General features: G+C 38.7%; 1 protein-coding gene across 1 annotated transcript in view; it reads right to left on the bottom strand.

Annotated features, from left to right (window-relative positions):
* Positions 1-20381, bottom strand: part of DENND5A (DENN domain containing 5A) — a 95864-nt gene that overhangs the window by 37998 nt on the left and 37485 nt on the right. The window contains exons 2-5 of the mRNA XM_040258410.1: positions 13616-13687; positions 12759-12868; positions 9981-10638; positions 4855-5042 (exon numbers count right to left, since the gene is read on the bottom strand). Coding sequence (XP_040114344.1) covers positions 4855-5042; positions 9981-10638; positions 12759-12868; positions 13616-13687 — 1028 coding nt within the window. The remainder of the gene's footprint in view (positions 1-4854; positions 5043-9980; positions 10639-12758; positions 12869-13615; positions 13688-20381) is intronic.

The following is a 20381-nucleotide window of genomic DNA, read 5'->3' as shown; positions in this document are numbered from 1 at the left end:
ATGAAAACTTCATGTTTTAACATGTCCATGTGCCATGTATGCATTCGTTCAATACACATTTGCTGAGTGCATAAATTGCCCCATTAACAAATCCATAACTAAAGAGAACTTTCCCATAACCAAGATTCAAAAATTAGAAGAATCACTTTAAATTCCACTTTCCAGAGTTCCTCCACTAGAAAACAACTTTGAACCCTTCCTTCCTTGTTAAAGAGCTAATACATGTTTAACACCTAAAAATAACACCTACTTTTATGTTTATTCCTTTAAGATTTTAAAATCATAAATGGCTTTGGATCAAGCAATTAAAAAATACAGTAAAGACAGAATTAAATCATCTAGTCTTGAAAATCACCTGCCTCACAAGCCCTGTCCATATAGCTAACAGAAGAAAGCACTGAGACCTCTCCCCTCAGAGGCACACAGTGCAATTATTTATCCTCTTGGTTCTCCTCTCTTTAGAGGGGGGAAAAAAAGTTTGTTCAATAGGAAACATAGAGGCAGCTAAATACAACTACATCCACTCAACAATGCTTGGCTGCCATTTCTCCCACTGCTCTTGACCAAACACAGAACATCTGTGAAGAATCTGATAAACTCCAAATGGTGTATCCACATACTGCAGATACTCCTGGGCAGAGGCGGCTGGAGAAAAGAAAGCAGCTCAGGCGCACTTCGGAGGTTAAGACAGGAGCCTCTGAGACAACACTACTGGCCATTCTTCACAGAGCTGGGCTGAGGCTGAAGAGCCTAAGCTACTCCATCTTATAAAAGAGCTCCATTTTGCAAAGGTACTGGGCAAACAGACTTAGACTTTGGATATTGCCTAAACTTGCCAATCAGCCCTTAGGTTGGCAGCCCTTAAACCTCCTGACTTTAAGTTCAAGAATTTGTGATTTACATTGGAAGTAATGAGTTACATTTGTGATTTACCTTGGAAGTAATGAGTTACACTTGTGATTTACCTTGGACGTAATGATTTACCATGGAAATAAAAAAAAAAAACAATCAGAACCCGTGGCCAGCCCGGGAAATGAAAACCAATCAGAACCCAACACCTAACCCTTCCACAGAAGGTAACCAATTAGACGTCCCCAATTGGAAACTCCTGTTTTTTCGAATTTTTCGCACGAGAATACCCTATACAAGCAACGTAACCCACAGTTCGGGGCTCCTCTCCTTAGCCACTGCATCAGTAACGGTGGGAGCCCCAGCTCAAGCTTGGTAATAAAAACTCTCTTGCTTTTGCATCGGATATCGGCTCCCTGGTGGTCACTGCGAGATTTCGCGACTTGGGCATAACAAGGCAGGTAGGGATAAGAAGGCAAAATGAAAAGTCCATTCAGCTACCAGACTAACACAAGAGCTTCATGCTCTTTCCTGTCAGGACACAGAGGGCTCTGACAAACAGAAATAACTTGAAATCTACCTTAAACCCCTTTCCTTATCTGAAAAGAGGCCAACTCCTACAGACAGCTTGAGGGACAAGAAGAAGCCTGAAAAAGGCACTGAACCCAAGTGATCAGTTTTCTTCCGTTAACCTTCTGTCTCATCAGGAGAGGCCATGGGAAGACTTAGCTACTCTGGGGCAGTGATCACATAGATATCCCAAACCATATAAGTTTCCCAAATCCCTTCCTGCAAAAGGTCACAATGGTCTTTCCCAGCCCTGAGTTCCTAGCACCAAATCACAGACAGCCTCACTGGTTAGTCTCAACAGATTACTGCGGAAAAGCTACTGACAAAGTATCCTGAGAAAGAAGCAAAGAAAGAGCGACCCAAGACAGAAAGAAAGAACACCCCCTCCCCCAACACAGTTGTGGAGGAACTGCCTCCTTCCTGTGCTCAGACAATGAAACCCAAAAAAGCAGCACAGGACAAAGAAAGCTTCACAAAGCAGCACAGCATTCTCACTTGCTCAGGGCCAGCTGAGCTCATGTGTTGGTGTAAAAAGAAACAAAGGGCTTTTCACAGACTTCTGATGCTCAAAGATGGGGCAGCAACTGATGAATTCTGACTTGGGGAGGTTAGGGAATGTACACTCTTTATGCCTCTGGATAAAGTCCCTTTTATACATCAAGTGTGCCCAACTCCAATACCCTAATGATCCCCACTTGCAAAGGCCTAAGTGAATTTCCCAGCCTTAGTTATCTCTGGGTGGTAAAATCTGAGGTAATTTTTTACTTTATACTTCTGTGCACTGTTAGAATTTGAAACTATAAATGTATCATCTCTGAGACATCCTAAAATTATCTTTCAAAAATATTATCACTCTCCATTCATTATGTGTATCTTTGATGATGCTTTACTCCTTGAGAAACCCCCTCATTCTTTACCAGCCTAAAGTTTACCAGGGGGACTACAGAGACTCAGATATCTCACAGGTCACCTGCTAAAAATTAAGGTAGAAAATATCCAGCCGTGTAACTATCCCCACAAACACATGATCTTCAGAGGGACTGGCTGGATGAAGTGGGACTCTGAAACCCTAGAACTGCCTATAAAGTACACACAGGTATTCTCCAACCCACCACTCCTTCTCAAGGGGACCACAAGGAGAGGCAGAGTACAAAAGATCCAGCAACAGTGGAGTACAAAAGATCCAGCAGGCTGGATGCAAAAGTGAAGGCTCCAACATCCCAGAACAGAGTGAGATTCTGGGTTTCCCAAACAACCCACAGTTTCTCAAACAGTCCTGTTAAGAAAACTGCTGGTCTCCCAGCAGCCTCTTCACACACCCACATACACGAAGCCCACACAGAATGATACTGCGAGACCCTACAGGAAATAGAACTTGACCGCAAGTGTACAGCCAGCTGATGCCAAAGATGAAAATAAAACAGAAATCTGGCTTCTTGCCTAGTGACCTATTTATCAGATTATGCATGCCTCTTTGCCTTTCTCCCTTCAATCATTTCTACTGTTACTCTTATTTGACTTTTACAAAATTATAGTTAGGTTTACCAGAAAGAAGTGTCAATATTAAATATGCAATCATTTAAGGCAACAACAAAAAGCTCTCCACACTCCAATCTTTGATATCTACTCTTTAGGCATATTAGTAGACAAATACATATAAAAACCCAATACCCCAAAATGCAATGGTTTTCTCCATCACTGTGAAAGTCAAAATGGAGTCAGTATTGCTAAAAGAGATCTCTAAAATGGAGCCAGGAGGCCACTAAGGAAGTATGTTTGCACGACTCAGGCTGGATGGATTCAGACCTTTTGGCCTGATGAAGTCACCCAGAACACATCCAAAAACTCAAGATACTAAAAGGCCCTTACCCTTAAACAATTTGTGACAGTCTATATATTTATAGGACCCCTACCATAAAATAACTTGCGATTTCTTAAGGACAAATATTCTGACTTAGGTTAGAGTCGATCACAACTCTCACAGGGCAACTTTTAACAACTTCATGGTTTTTTGTCCTTATAAGTCCCTGACTCTTTCTCTTCCTTGGAACACTCTTTCAGGGTTACCAAATCTGATTCTCCCCAACTGCATATTTTAAGTCCCCAAATAAACTTTGTTCTTTTTGCAAACTTCTGAATTTTTTTTAAGCTGACATCATTTAGATCTTTTCTTTCTTAATTCATCTTGTCCCACACCAAAAAGCACAAAGCACTATAGAATCAAAGAAGCAAAGGAGATAGAAGAGCAAAAACTACAAAGAAGACATTTTGATTCTAAAACCAAAGGATAGAGAAAAAGAGATGCATCTGAATATAATTTAAATATTACAGGTATGATCTAATTATCAGGATTGTTCATCACTGTGACTACCCAGACATGCCCGACAACATGAGGCTGCTCAGACCCAATTCCATTAGAATGGTCTCTTCTTTAGAGGTCCTTTTACTCATATTCCTCAGTTACACATAAAAATCTTCCCCCAAAAAATCACTGATAGAGGGATGAGACCATTGTGTGAATACTCCAAAGTGTTCTTCCCAGGCCTTTCCACTGACTATGAAATTCAGAGTAGTAAAGCCCAATTCCCCCAGCTAGTTTCATACCAGCCACGAAATGACCAAAAGAGGTAGACGAGTTTTACCTGTAGTTCTAGGAAAATAAACAGTGGACGATCTTATTTCTAATGGTGCTTTAAATTTATTTTAGAATGAAGTACTAAATAAATAAATACTTTTTTTTAATCAGTTATTTTAGTATTTGAAACAATAGAAATGACCAACAGATCATTCTCACAGCAAGAGAGGAAATGCATTATCTCAAGGCCTTCATTATCTTGAGCAAGGAAAATTTTCAAAGATGTCTCAGTACTACAAGAATCACTATGATCTGGTCAACTTTTACAGAGCCACTGTGGCCTATAAAAGAAAACCAATGATTTATTAACATAAGTCTGGCTACTAAAGTAGCCATAAAATTATATTATGTGGAATTTCTTTAAATAATATAAAATAGTATAGAAATAAAATACAATTTAAATGTATGATAACTGTTGAAGCTAAGTATTGAAAGCAGATTCACTATGCTCCTCTTCCATGTAAATTTAAAATTTTACATAATAAGATTTTCTAATAAATGACTTATAAATACATAAAATCCTGTGTTTGAAAATTTGTGCATGAAAAAGGCAGTTCATAATAGTATAAACACAGAGATTATAATAAATGTTATGTCAGGTGATAAACAAGTGTTTCTAGAATGATATAAATTGAGCTCAATGTTCATTATTTTTACTTTTTTCCTGGAAAGTTATTTATGTTCTCCAAAAAAGAAAATAAACTTGGCGATACCACCCTGGACTCATCCCAAAGCCCTTCTCTCCCAAATCCTGTATCAGGGCCACAGGCACCAGCACCCAACCTCCACGTTTCTCTTACCTCTTGAGGCAGCTCCAGTTTTGACCGGTCATCCAAGCCATTGGAATGCAAGCCCATCAAGTATGGGACAGGAGCATCTAAGAAATGTAGGAGAGAAGCCGGGAGAATAGGAACATAGACATGCTGCCACTGGAAAGGAAACATGAGAGCTGTAATTGTCTCCGCCACAGTCATCAGTCGCTGGTAATCTAGGTCAAAAAAATAAACACATACACACAAACCAGTCAAAAACAAGGCATCTGCTTCTCCAATAGTAACTTAAAATTTTTAATACAATTCCACATGTAGAAAGAACAGTATAAACTTCAGCAAGGGTATGCTCAGAGCACGATTCCCTTATGGGTATCAGAGACAACCCAGAAACCTCAGTGGATCACATGCTGAAGTATACACCCCCCCCACACACACAGGTCCATACTCATTATAACATTTAATAGAAATACAATAGAAATCATAAATGGCACCTTGCTCTAAATACTAAATGAGAAGGTTAAGTAGATTCTCTTAAGTAGAAAGAGGGTAGAGAACTAGAACAAAAAGAAAAGGAACTGTGGTCTGGTTTCTATTCAGCATGAATGCCAAACACCTCATTTACCGCTTACATGCGCCTGCATTCTATAAAGAGCTGATGTGAACTTTGCAGTCAAGAACAAGACCAAAGAACCACCAACCAAGCAGAAGCTGGTTTTCTACCCTTAGCCAAGTCTGCCCCCAACCTGACAACCTAGCCTGAATGGAAACAGTATGAAAGTGTCATTTTAACACTTTGATAAAAACCTTCCCTAGAACTTGACAGACTCAGAAGACTGATTTTCATTACTCAAAAGCCTATTCTAGGTCAGAGAGTATAGCTTGGAAGAGAAGGCTTATGTTCAAAGTTTAACTTTTCTTCAGGATGCAATTTCTAGACTTGTTTTTCTTTTTGTTTTTGGAGTTTTATTTTTAAAATAAGCAAAGCCAATACAATAGATTTATTAAAATCAAAATTTAACAAGTTACTATTTACAAATGGTATGATGGTTTCAGATACTTAAGGACAAAGTAGGAACAAAAATTTTAAAACCATATGAGTAATATCCTCCTGGAACAGTTGATTTCAAATGAGTGAGTTTTCACAGGGGTTAAACAGCTTTATGCACTAAAAACTCAGCCCACCATTTAAGCAAATCCCAGCTTAAAGGAGTTATAAGTAACAAAAAGCTTTCCAGAAAATGAAGACAAATGAGTAGGAAGTGAGCAGAAGCTGATATGCATCAACTAGATAGAGAAGTTTTAGCAAAGCATCCTGTGTGGTCATCAATAAAACTCTGGAGCAGCTTACATGTTGTTCCTGGCTAAGCATGACCTGGAAATAGTTTTTGTTTTTTTTTTTTTTGTTTAACTAGCAATGCAATAATTAAAAACTGATGACTAAAACTTCATCTTCTCAAATATTTACAGGTGGCCCTCTGCTGACCTGGTGGCTCTGCTGGTAAAGAAGCTGCCTGCAATGAGGGAGACCTGGGTTCAATCCCTGGGCTGAGAAGATCCCCTGGAGAAGGGAACAGCTACCCACTTCAGCATTCTGGTCTGGAGAATCCCATGGACTCTACAGTCCATGGGGTTGCAAAGAGTCAGACATGACTGAGCGACTTTCACTTCACTTCACTTCACTCTCTATCCACAGTTCCACATCCAAGGATTCAAACAACCATGGATTGTTCATTCTTATAGTACATATTTATTGGAAAAAATACACATATAAGTGGATCCATGTAATTCAAACCCATGTTTTTCAGTGTCAGCTGTTTCACCTAGCTTTAGTCAAGAAACATGGGCTTCCCAGGTGGCACTAGTGGTAAAGAATCTGCCTGCCAATGCAGGAGACACGGGTTCCAGCCCTAGGTCAAGAAGATCCCCTAGAGGAGGGCCTGGCAACCCACTCCAGTATTCTTGCCTAGAGAATCCCATGGACAGAGTACCCTGGCGGGCTACAGTTCATGGGGCTGCAGAGTCTGACAGGACTGAGCAACTGAGCAGTCAAGAAACAGTAACCAAAAAAGCAACAAGACTTACACAGGTCTATACATCAGCCAGAGACAGGAGTCTGAAACATCATTATTTAAAACAAGTTGCAAAGTGAAGCCTCAGGAACCACTCAGTCAACAGAGGCTTTTCTTGTTTGTTCTGCAGTGTTTAACAAGAACACTCTTGCTGCTGCTGCTGCTGCTGCTGCTGCTGCTAAGTCGCTTCGGTTGTGTCCGACTCTGTGCGACCCCATAGGGTCCTCGTGAAAAACTGGAAGATCTAGAAACATCAGGCCAGGATTTCCAAAGGAATTAACTGGAGCTAACTATTGGCTGTCCATTTTAGATGGGGTATATGCTATTCAATTCAACACAGTCTCTATTACTTCAAATCATATCCAGAATCCAACCATTTCACACCACTTTGCTGTTACCTCCTTAGTGAAGAGACAACATAGAGTCTCACTTCGATTATTACAATGGTCTCCTAACCAACATTATTCAGACTTTGCCCATGGACCAGATCTGGGACAATTTGACCTCAAAATAAAAAAAAATTAATTATAGTAATGGACCATATAACCTACTGAATAAAATAAAAATCTATGAGTCCATACAATAATAAACAAGGGAGAATGAAATGTTCTTCCTCACAGTAAAAAGCAACCAGCCTGCTAACTAATTCAGACTAGAATTATCAAAGGATGCTAAAGCTGTTAGGTAAAACTTTGAAGAGCAACAATAAATTTATAGGGTTTCAAAGTATCAACTCACAAATTAGTTATTAATTACAAAGGGAAAAAATGATAACGTTCAGTTAAGAAACTCAGCAGACATCATCTTAACCAAGTGATCAAATAAACATTATCAAAAATGGGACAAGCAAACATCATGTGCCTTGTGTGATAAAAACAGACATGATGTGCCTCTTGATGTAATGCCCTGAGAGAACCACTACATCACTTCTGTGATATCACAGCCAAAAATGTATAACCTGGATCTAGCCAGAAGGAAACACCAGAAGAAAAACCCAAATGGAGGTTCATTCTACAAAATACCTTGCCTGTACTCTACAAAAAAGTCAGTCATAAGAGACATGAAGAATCGACTACTAAAAGCAATATGCATACTGCATATGTTACTGGACTAAAATTCTGAATCAGGAGTTTTTTTTTTAATTATCATTCATTTTTATGTGGAGTCTGAGAAATTAAACTAGGTTATAACAAAAAAGAAACAGACTCATAGATAGAACAAACAAATGAGAGGTAAAAACTATTATGTATAAAATAAGCTACAAGGACCTATTGTACAGTGCAGGGAACACAGGGAATTTGTCCGTATTCTCTGACAATATTTTATAACAACTACAACTGGAATATAACCCTTAAAAATCATGAATCACTATGGTGTACGCCCGAAACTTACATAATAGTGTATCAACTATCCCTCAATTTTAAAAAATTTATCATAAAGGGCACTATTGGATAATGGTAAATGAAACCTGAATACAGTATTATTATTTTGTCAATGTTAAATTTTCTAAATTTATTAATCATATTATGGCTATATTAAAACATGTTCTTGTTCTTACAAAATAAAAGCTGAAGTACTAAGGAGTCAAGGAACATGGAATCTACAGTGACTCTCAATGGTTCATTTATGCTCACACACATACAGAGATGCAGAGGGAATGATAAAACAATGTACCCGAATGTTAACAACTGGGGAATTGTGGCAGAGTACACAAGAGCTCTTTGAACATTTCTTACAATTCTTCCATAAGCTGGGAATGATTTCAAAATAAAAAGTCAAAAATCTTCAAACCTCTAATGACTAAACATCTCAGAGTAACAAAGTCCTTACAATGGCCTACAGGACTCTACAATTTGGCCTCCTGTTAGGTCTCTAACACCCTCTGCTATCAAGCGCCTGCTCTCTCACACCATTATATCCATCAGGCACCCTCACTGTTCCTGGACATACCAACTACATTTTTGTCTCAGAACCTTTCTATTTTTTGTGCTCTTTGCCTGGAAAACTTTTCCCACAAACATTAACATGGATCACTCAGAGAGGCCTAATCTTTGCCAAGCAAGCAAAAATCACCTCTTTCCCACTAAAATATAAGTTCTATTATAGCAGGAACGTTTATCTATTTTGTCCACCCTGAATTTCTAGCCCCTAGAATAATGCCTGGCACACAACATACTCTCAGTAAATATGTTCTGAATGAACGAATTTTATGTTACTTAATTCACTCCCTTAATAAATATTTTTTCCTTCTGCTCTACTTTATTGTTTTGTCCAAATCCACTGCTCAAAATCACTTAAGCTCTCATTTATAAAAAACAATTCAGTTATAACAAACAACAGAAAAAAGCAACACATCCTCATTTTCTCAAATATATTTTTTTCAAATATATGAAGGGTCATCACTACCGTCAGGCTGAGGAAGGGGGAGAAACAACTCTGCAGAGGCTAGGACAAACTGGTTGAAAGTATGTCCCACAAACATCAACTCCTGCCTCCTCTTTTCAGCATCAATCAGACTTTAGGAGGCAGGGTTCTCCTCCCAGACTGCAGAGTCCAGCAAAAGGCCATGATAATAGTCAATAAGAAATGGTAGACCTCTCATGTTCCATTAATTTGCCATCCAGCATGTGTGCATATTAAGTCACTTCAGTCATATCTGACTCTTTGGGACTGTATGGACCATAGGCCGCCAGGCTCCTCTGTCCATGGGATTCTCTAGGCAAGAATACTGGATTGGGTTGCCACTTCCTCCTCCAGGGGGTCTTCCCAACCCAGGGATCAAACCCATATCACTTCTGTCTCCTGCTTTGGCAGGTGGGTTCTTTACCACTAGTGCCACAAGTTAATTTAGTTGATGCTAAATAGGGAATTCTAAATAGGGAATTCTGTATTTGTTCTTTGCAATTGGTTGAAAATTCACATACTTGGAATTTACAAAAGCTGATGAGTCATAAAAAGCAAAAGATCTGGATTCTGCTCAAACTCTAACAGCCCTTGGCCTTTACAGTCACCCCCACTGTTACCTGAATTGGAAAAAAAGAGAGGCCTTAGGCAGGAAGAGAGCTCTAGTAAGCACTGACTTACGCTGTGAGTAGAGCAGAATTTGAAACTCCAGAAGGGCACAAGTAAAAAGCTGAAACACATTCTCCACTCCAAGCAGTTCAAAGACCTCTTTGACAGGAAAGTCGAACAGGGGAAGCTCATTGGTACTTGGTCTCTGGCAGACGATCGGCCCATAGACTCCGGAAAACTTCAAGGACCGGCCGGGAGGTGGGAGTGGCACCTCATATAGTACGTTGTATATGTAGCTCTCAAGGGGCAGTGGAGGGGGCTGAGGCGAAGTGACTGCCTGGTGAAGCTGTTCCAGCACACTCCGACATGCTTTCATGAAGGACATGGGCGTGATGAGGCAGATGCACTTAGAGACGTAGAGTGTATCCCGGCTAATGTCGTAGGAGTTGAAGCGCTGCAGCTTGGTCCCAGGAGTGCCATCACCATCCTCCATGCCACTGAGGTCTCGGCTATCAGCAAGTGGGGCGTGGAGGACATCATACTCTGCATTATGCATGTGGTAGAGGGTCTGCATTGCACTGCAGATCTGCTTGCTAGTCACCTCCTCGTAAAACGTGAGAGCAAACCCAAAGGTCCGAGAGCCATCCTCCCTAGTGATAATAAAGGCATGGAACTGAGGCTCCCTGGGATCAGCCTGGGTCTTGAATGCCAGCCCTTTGGGCATGCATAGCTGTAAAAGACAACAAGAAAATAACGAGTGAGAACACACTGCTATTCCTCTTCTCAGAACACCTTCACTACTTATTTATTAACACTTAAAGAGCACCTACTATGCTGTGTGTCTGCAATATCAAGTCCAACACAGCAAACTATTTGCCCTAAAGAACTCCCATTCTAAGACACACACATAACTAAAATTACATTGTAGTTATCAAGGCTATATAGAAGTATACACAAAGTACCAGAGGAACACAAAACAACTCAGTCTTAGTCTTCATTAGAAAAGGCTTCAGAGATGAGCTTATGCCTGAACTCATCAGGTAGACAAGAGAAAGAAGGGTATTTCATGGGCACCAAAAAAAAAAAGTGCATAAAGGAGGTTAAAGAAAGCTTGGAGAATTTAGGTAGGTGGTCAAGCATGACAGCATGTATTAGGAGATGATGCTAGAAACATATCTAAAAACCAGATAGATGCAACTTCATACCTAAAAATAAACCAAGTTTTAGACTCTATCCAGTTCACAAGATTCTGTCATCAACAAAATCTTCTCTTTTCAGAGAGAAAAAAAAAGGGGGGGAGGGGAGAGATGTTCATTTCATACAATGCAAAGAGATGACATAATCAGGATAAAGATGTACTTTTTTCACTTTAACTCAGATGGGTTATATAAAGAAACTGAACAGCTAATCAAAGTGACCTGAATCAATCAGTTTTCATTTTCTACTTTTTCACCAACCTAGTCATACAAATGGACTTTGAGGAGCCTGGGTTAACAAGTACAAGGAGCTACATTATGGTATTTCCATTATTCTTGAACTTGACTTCTCAAAGCCTAAATGTTTCTAGAATATACCATGTTAAAAGGAAATAAGCACCAGACTAGGAGTCAAAACACTTGAGGCTCTCTAGACTCAGATTCCTCCCCTGTAAAATGAAGATAATACTGTTTACTCTGCCTACTTCACAGGCTTATTGTGTCCATCAAACAAGATCATCCTCACAAAGCTATTAAAAAATAATGAAGTACAAAGATGTGGTCAAGGGCAGAGTTCTGGAACTAGTATTTAAGCTTACTCAAACAGCTCTTTAGCCATGTGACTTGAACACATTACCTAACCTCTCTGGATCTTAGTTTCCTTACCCATAAAATATGTGTGTCTGTGTTTATTTAATATTATCTACATGAAGGATTTCATTTTTTGCTGTTTAGTCACTAGGTCATGTCCAACTCATTGCGACCCCATGGACTGTAACCCACCAGGCTCCTCTATCTATGGGATTTCCCAGGCAAGCACACTGGAGTGGATTGCCATTTCCTTCTCCATCGGATCTTTCCAACCCAGGGATTAAACTCACATCTCCTGCATTGGTACATACGTTCTTTACCACTGAGCCACCAGGGTAGCCCACGTAAAGGGTACTATGAGAATTAAATGAGTTAATTCATGTCAAGTATTTATCACAGTACCTAGCATATGTTGAATACTCAATAAATGTTATTCATGGTAGTATTCTTCTAGAGATTAAAAATGCTGCCTTATCTGTGTACTAAGTCACTTCAGTCGTGTCTGACTCTTTGTGACTCCATGGACTGTAGCCCACCAAGCTTCTTTGTTCATGGGATTTTCCAGGGAGAACAGTGGAGTGTGTTGCCATTTCCTCCTCCAGAGGATCTTCCCAGACCAGGGACTGAACCCATGTTTCTTTGGTCTCCTGCACTAGCAGGCAGGTTCTTTACCACTGGCACCAGCGGGGTGCTAAAATTATACTAAAACACAGATTCATTTCTGCCATATTACTCAGATATATACAAATTAAGATTTAAATCTCAACATACAGTATCAATGCTATAAACAACTAAGAGCTCAATCTGACAAAAAAAGTTCACTAACCCAATACTAAGTACTTGTCTGATTCAACAGAAGCACACTGTGACTTTTAGTATAGCTGATATATTCTGAGCATTTGATACAGTGATCAAAATGCAGAATCATGAACAACATGCATATTACCCCATCTTCAGAAGTTACTGATCCTTGCTGGAATCACAGCTACCATAGTCTGAACTTACAATCCTACTGTAAATTACTCTGTAAACTATCTCACACTTGTAGCTAACAAATACTAACCATTCCCACTGCATCTTGGTCAAAGGGATTCCAGTCCACATTCTCAGGATATCGTGCAAGGACCTTAGACTTGAATGTTCGTCTCAATGGTGTTTGCTCAAAATTTTCTCCTGCAAGAAAAACAACAAAGCAAATCATCTCCACAAAGTCCCTTGAAACCACAGGGTTATGAATATCTGAGCTTGGCAGTCCAGCAAGGTACAGAAATGAAGGCAAAAGGGTTAGTATGTCAACCATCTAAGAACAGGAAAGGCATTATAGTTATTAGATTATAGATCAGTAAAGAAGCTGGAAAAGTTTAGCATGGTTAATACTGGACACTGCTAGATACCTTGGCTTTTGTTTAAAATGAAATCATTACTACAAATCCAATAGTTAATCTTATTGGGAGAAGAGGGGAGAAAACACAAGGAAAGATGAAGGATTATATCATTGGTTTTTTTTTTCCCCTAAAAGCAACATTTACTTTGGTAAAAGTCAACTGAAAACATGACAGAAGCATAAATTATTTTAAATTAAACATAAAGTATGCATTTCTATGATCTCTGAAAAAATACAAGGCGGATTTTTCAGGATAAATGAGTTATTTGTCAGTTGAGAATCATTTGAAATTCCTGAATTCCTCCTTTGTTTCCTCCATCCCTTCCTAAAAACATTAAGAGTAGACAGAAATAAGGACATTAAGAAGAAAAGAGGAAGAATCAAAGAACCCACCACCTAGAAAGATAGGAATATGAAAAATCTACTGGTCGAAAAAGGCATAAGAAAGTTAGAATGTCAAAGGGTACAAAATGCCGCCGGAGAGACTTATATAAGAGCCACCAGAATGCTATGGGTGTTTTCAAGTTTGTTTTTACCTTCAGTTGTACTTGAAATGAAAGAGCTGGCACCATCCCTGGCTTTAGAAGCCTGTATGTACTGGCATAATGCTATATGATAGATAAAATAACACAGGATTACAATAAAGCAATGTTATTCAAATTTTTTTGACCATGACTCCAGTATGAAACAAAGTTTACATCATGAAGCAATAAACACATACATAATATGTATACATAAATTCACTTAAAAATTTCACCCAAAAAATACTTACCCTTACTACATGAGATGTCTTTTCATAATTTCTACTCTGTATCATTTAAAACCAAAATGCTTACCTGCAGACCTACCAATGGCCACGATTCACAGTTTGAAAAACATTACAATATAGTATAATAGGATAAAGAGCTCAACAGATGTTAAAGTACTATAAAGCCACTAGTGCTTTCTCTGAAAGTATACCACCAAATATTGTTTTTCCCAAGGAATGAGGGAAAAGGGAACAAATTAAATGCATCTAAATATTTCAAACATATAAATTTACTAGTAATCATGGAAAAATATGTGGGAAACATGACCAAGGACAATTCAATTGAATTACATATCTATTTACTGAGTAATCGTGTTATACAAGGGCCTTAGGTACTGTGGAGGATAGAGATGAACCACCTATCCTCAAGAACCGTTCCATCAAAAGTATATGAAACATTCTATAGGAAAAAGAACACACACAAATAACAATTTTGCAGGGAGGTTATTAGGTGGGAGGCTCCACTTGTGTGATTTATCCATTCAGAGCACACTTGCACAGGATCCTGTTCATGTGCTTCCAGTTGCCAGAATAAACTCTGCTCCAACTAAAGTTTTTCTAAGTTGGCTTAGAACCCCAGGAGGCTGGTGATTATTAAGGAAGATGCACTTCTCACCAACACAAGATTGGGATGAACCTAAAGTCAGAGAGTCCTTCACTTTAAATCAGCCTAGAGGCATCTTGAAAGCTTCTGGGAAAAAAAAAAGCTTATATTAATTCTAAGGCACCTGTTCCAGAAACTAATAATCATTCCAGTCAGAAAGTTACTGCTTTTATAATCAAAACTTTCACATCCATTTTCTGTCAGGTTCTGTCCATCACTGTCATCATAAGCCCACTTATTCATAATTTTCAACTTCTGACAAGGCCCAACCTTCTTTCTGTTAATAAAGCAAGTTCTACAATTTCAATTTCTCTCACATCCAATCCCTTCTTTCAAACTGATTTTTCTGAAACTCGTATCTAGCAAGTTTCATTTCTCAAAATACATTTGGTAATCTTCACTGAAGAAAACTTGCAAAATCAGCAGGCAGCTGGTGATATTGGAAGCAATGCAACAAAGCTCTACAGCTATGTCAAGCAAGTCTCAGAGCTTTCACTAACACCTGCAGAGTGCAAAGAGCCCACCCATGCAAGCCTGCACTCACTGTACAAAGTAATTAAACTGCAAGCAGCTGACAAAAGATCTTGTCTACATTCTGACATTCTCAGAATGTATTTTTAAACTGCATCCAATTCTGAGAGAAGATAAACTATTTCTTCCTCATAAGCTTCTTTACTTTTAATTGTCAGTTTTCTCATGTCTTTCCTAGTAGGCTAAAAAATCCCCTCAGTAAAAACCACAAAATATCTGAACATACACAGGAGTCAGGGCGGTTAGCAATGTCCTATATGAAAGCCTTCAGAGAAAGACATTTTCCTCAAATGGCTATGAGGTACCCCCTAAGACCTGAAGAGCATTCAAAAGATGAAACAGGGGACTATTTAGGGGGAGAATTTCAAAGCAGTGAGATGAAGAATGGAGCCAAAAGTGAACATGATGAGCTGACCTGGAATGTAGACAAAGAGGAGGAAAGCTATGACCACAGAAGTGGTCTTCAGACCCTCTGTCCCCACCACCACCTCTCCACTTCCTGCTCCTTCTTTAAACAAGCTGAGTAAAGAAGTCTTGTGAAATAGTCAGGTTCTGGGTAAACGCACAGCAGACAATGCCTCTTAGACAAAAGTCCTGCTGTGTATTAGACTGAACCAGCAGCAGAAGCACAGTATTTTCACTGCAAGGGGACAGGCGATGCGTAAAGAACAGGTCTAAGGGCCCTGAGACCAAATCATGTTCATTATAGACACCATATGAAGTGTCATAAAGTAATAGAGGAAGGAGATCACAAACCTAAGATCTTTTTATTAAAAACAACTTAATCGCTGTTCATTTACTGAGGGCTGAATTTTTCAGAGAATAAGCAACACACACATATTGCCTCAGGAACATCTAGATAGCCCTGTCTCCTCGAACCTACACGTGTCACAGGTCCCTTAAATCCTCAGTTATTTAGACCTCTGGAAATACAAACAATACCAGGAATATGACATCACAACCACAGCTGTTCCATTGTTCTATAAACAATAACTAATTATTTGCCCAACACAAATGTCAGCAGGTCTGAACATCAAAAGGCACATTTCTAACAACTGAAAAATTAGTCAACTAGGTATCGATCTATCTTTGTGAATCTGCCCCCTGGAAAGTACAGTTCAGATAAAATCACAACAGATTTTCTTTAAAAGCCCGCATGCCTTACAAGGACTTCTAATAGGTTCTTTGTTTACTTGTCCTGCTTTGGCCAAGCCAGAAACAAACTGACATTTTTATTGCTATTAGCTTCTTGGTACTAGCTTGATTGGAATAATCCTGAATGAGGGATGCTGATGCTGAGAAGCTTCAAAGGAACCCCTAAACTCTGCAATGCTTTACAAATTTTTGTAGGAAGACGTCTGCATTTTTCTGGGAAGAAAACACAATTTCTATCAGATCTCAAAGGATTTCATGACTCAAAAAAGTTAAAGCACAGCTCCAAATATTTCTAATATGGGCAGAAAATATTTTGACCACTTAAAAGTTAACCTAAATGAGCAGGTTTTCACAGAGTCTAAAATGAAATACACATACTACTAAATAACTGCTTTCCAGGTTGATAATGACCCAAATTAGGACATTATTTTCTCCATTCTTACCATGAAAAGCCTGTTGATTGCTTCATGTGAGCAAGTTAAAATAGAAAATACCTCAAAACTTCTGTCTGAAGTCCAGGTCATCAGAAAATGTTCATCAAGACCTCCACATTTATATTAAACTTATTATGTTTGTGTTTTTAAGTGGTAGAGGGGATATGAAAAGGGAGGTCTGCCTGAGGAAGACCCAATATAGTTAAATCTCAACCTGGTTTATGCTGAACCACCTAACTTCTCCAGATCATAGTGTTAGCTTAGATTCAAGCAAAATAAAAGTAACCATTATTTCCTGGGAAACTGTTTATAGAATACATCTGTTATACCTACGTCTTGGATTAGATACACCAAATAAAATGAGTATCTCAATTTCTAAACTATCAGTAGTCCGAGTTGGGATACACTAAAGGAGCTTTATATAAAATTTGAAGTTTTTTTTTTTAAAAAGCTAAAAACATTTTTATATCTGGTCCCTTGGAGGACATAGGGAGGATTATATAAATATCGGTGAAACTAAAATTTAAAAAATAAATAAACAACAACAAAAAACTGACTTTGTCAAAAGAGTAATTTATGTCTAGTTTGATGGAAGTTTTACTTCCAGCCATGGCAGAAAGTCTCCTATGACACCAACTCTCTTGCAGATAAACTATGAACTCCAGACAAAATATAAAAAACAACTACCCAAAGGGGTATGTGTGTGTGTGTGTGTGTGTGTGTATGTGTGTGTTAGTAGTTCAGTCTTGTCTGACTCTTTGCAAGCGTGTGTGTGTGTGTGTGTTAGTAGTTCAGTCTTGTCTGACTCTTTGCAACCCCATGGACCATAGCCCACCAGGCTTCTCTGTCCATGCAATTTCCCAGGCAAGAATACTGGAGTGGGTTGCCATTCCCTTCTCCAGGGCATCTTCCCATCCAGGGACCAAATCCGGGTCTCCTGCACTACAGGCAGATTCTCTACAGTCTGAGCCACTATGGAAGCCCATCCAAAAGTAACAGAGAACAAAAACCAGGCATATTATGAAAGGAGATGGAGGGTCAACGCTGGGAAAAAGGTAATAACACCGGAAAAGAGTCCCCTTTTGGCTAAGCAGGTCTGAGTCTGTGCCATGAGAGGTGGCTAAAATTCAGATAAAAATCCAGTCTTATTAGCTTGAAGAACCAGAGAACAGACTTTAAAGGCAACCACAACAGCTGAGAAGTGAAGGAGGGAAATTCCAAGGAGAGCCAGAGAGGGATACCACTAACTGTATAAATGCTGCTCAAGTCTCTGACTGATCCCTGAACCATAAGTGCATGGAACAGACCCCAAACAGCTAAATTAGGGCTAAAAGAACTGAACTGAGATTTAAGCTGCTGCTCACTGCTGGGAAACAAACAAAATTCAATGTTCTCTGGAGGAAAGTGACAGAATTCAGAGTCTCTATAACATACCATACACAATGTCAAGGACACAATCTAAAATTGGTTAGCATATAAAGAAACAAGAAACATGACCCATTCTCAAGAGAAGAGTCAAAAGAAACTGACTTTGCATTGACCCAAATGTTTGGATTAGCAGTCAAGGATTTAAAAGAGGGGTGTACATAATGAATGAAAAGCCAGTAAATCTCAGCAAAGAAATAGATACTATAATTAAATGGATGGGAAAAGTAGAATGGAGATGCAGAAGAGTTAGTGAACTGAAAAACAAATCAACCACAAAGTAACCAAACTGTAAAACAGAAAGAAAATAGATTAGAAAGAAAAGGGGGGGCAAGGGAGGGAAACCAGAGATATGAGAGACAGCAAGTCTAACATACATATAATTGGAGCCCCAAAGGAAAGAAGAGCAAATGAGGTTAAAAAGAATATTTGAAGAAATAGTGATCAAAAATTTCCCAAATCTGGTAAAAGATACAAATTTACAGAGTCAAGAAGCTCAGTCAAGAATTCCAAGCAGGATAAATACCAAGAAAATGATACGTAATTAAACTCTTGAAAAAAGAAAAATTTTAAGAGAAAATCTTGAATGGAGCTAAAGAAAAAGAATGTATTACATTAAGAATAAAAATGATTGAAATTACTACTGCTTTTTATCAGAAACAATAGTGATTATAAGACATGGAAAACATTCTACATATACTAAAAGAAAAAAAAAAGCCTTGTCAATCTAGAATTTCACAAACAAAAATCCTTCAAAATTGAAGGCAAAAATTAACACATTTCAGGTAAAACAAAGCTGAGAGAATTCACTGCTGCAGACCTGCACTTACAAGAATGAGAATAGGTTATATACTGTATGATTCCATTTATATGACATTCTTGTAATGACAAAATTATAGAAATGAACAGATCAATAGTGGTATTCATTCATTCATCACAGAAATGAATGATCAGAAGTCAGGGATGGGTGGAGGGAGGCTACAAAAGCACAACTCCAAGAATTCCTGTGGTGACAGAACTATCCTGTATGCTGACTGTATCAGGATGTTAATATCCTGATATTAACATGTATCAATGTTAATATACTGGTTGTGACAGTATACTACAGTTTTTCAAGATGTTACCATCATGTAAAGGAAAATAATCTCCCTGTATTTTCTTTCAGCAGCATAACTGATTCTACAATTAACTCAAATAAAAAGTTTAATGTATTTAAAAAGCGTGTTTTTAATTTTAAAAAAATGTTTTAATGTTTTAAACAACCAGCCAGGGTTTTAAAGCCGAAGCTCCAGGCAACACAAATCCAGCGTTCAAAGCTAAACCTGAGACAGAGTTCTTTGAAGACAGCTATGTTCTTCCTCTCTAAGACAGAAGCGTCATATAAACTGCCTATTCTCACTACAACACCACCAATCCTATAAAGTCTAGTTCACATTATCTACAGCAAGAGTGATGAAATTTTTTTCCCTAGGAATAGATGTATGCATGCGTGTGAGCATGCTCAGTCGCCCGCCAGGCTCCCTGTCCGTGGGATTTCCCAGGCAAGAGTACTGGAGTGGGTTGCAATTTCCTTCTCCAGGGGATCCTTCTGACCCAGGGATTGAACCTGATTCTCCTGCATTGGCAGGTGGGTTCTTTACAACTAGCCACCAGAGAGGCCCTTGGGAATGGATATAATCAGATGATTATGCTATCCTTTGCATAATGACAACCTGGGATGTCCTAGAACTGATCCTGTTAGTGACACTGGTCACCAATTCAGTGCTACTCATGCTATAATCAATTTCTTTCCTGCATTAAAAGATTTCACTATATTTTTCCTGTTATAATCATTTCTGAAATTGATTGCCCAACAGAAAAGTATTACTACCAACTTATACTTAGGTTTTCAGTGCATGTTGAAAACCAACTGTTGTATCTTCGATTCACTTCCTGCCCCAGCATTTCAATTTTCCTTGTCTTCTAGATAATTTTTGAACTTGTGCACAAATCAGAGATGACCTTCTGTCAACTCTAACAGGGCACAATGTAGAAAGAGAAGGAAATGCAAATTTCTAACTAAATTAACTTGTTATTACTTTTAGATGACAACTTCATTACTATCAGCACTTTTTAAATAGAGACAGCTTTAAAATGACACAGACTAACAAGCAGAGTTTGGGTATCTAAAGAAAACCATCTTACACTGCTCTCATCACTGTCTTCTTTCTCTCTTGTACACACAAAGTTGAGGTAAATTCACAGCTCCTGCATAAAGTGAAGAAGACAATCACTCCTTGAAGAGACAGCCTGTACCTTGGCACCCCCATCACCAGATGACTGTGGTGCTCAGGAGACAGACACTC

This window comes from Oryx dammah, unplaced genomic scaffold (assembly GCF_014754425.2).
Source record: "Oryx dammah isolate SB20612 unplaced genomic scaffold, SCBI_Odam_1.1 HiC_scaffold_17, whole genome shotgun sequence".
Classification (NCBI taxonomy): domain Eukaryota; kingdom Metazoa; phylum Chordata; class Mammalia; order Artiodactyla; family Bovidae; genus Oryx; species Oryx dammah.
Note: the sequence above shows the minus strand (reverse complement) of the source record. Positions and strands in the feature narration are given on the sequence as shown.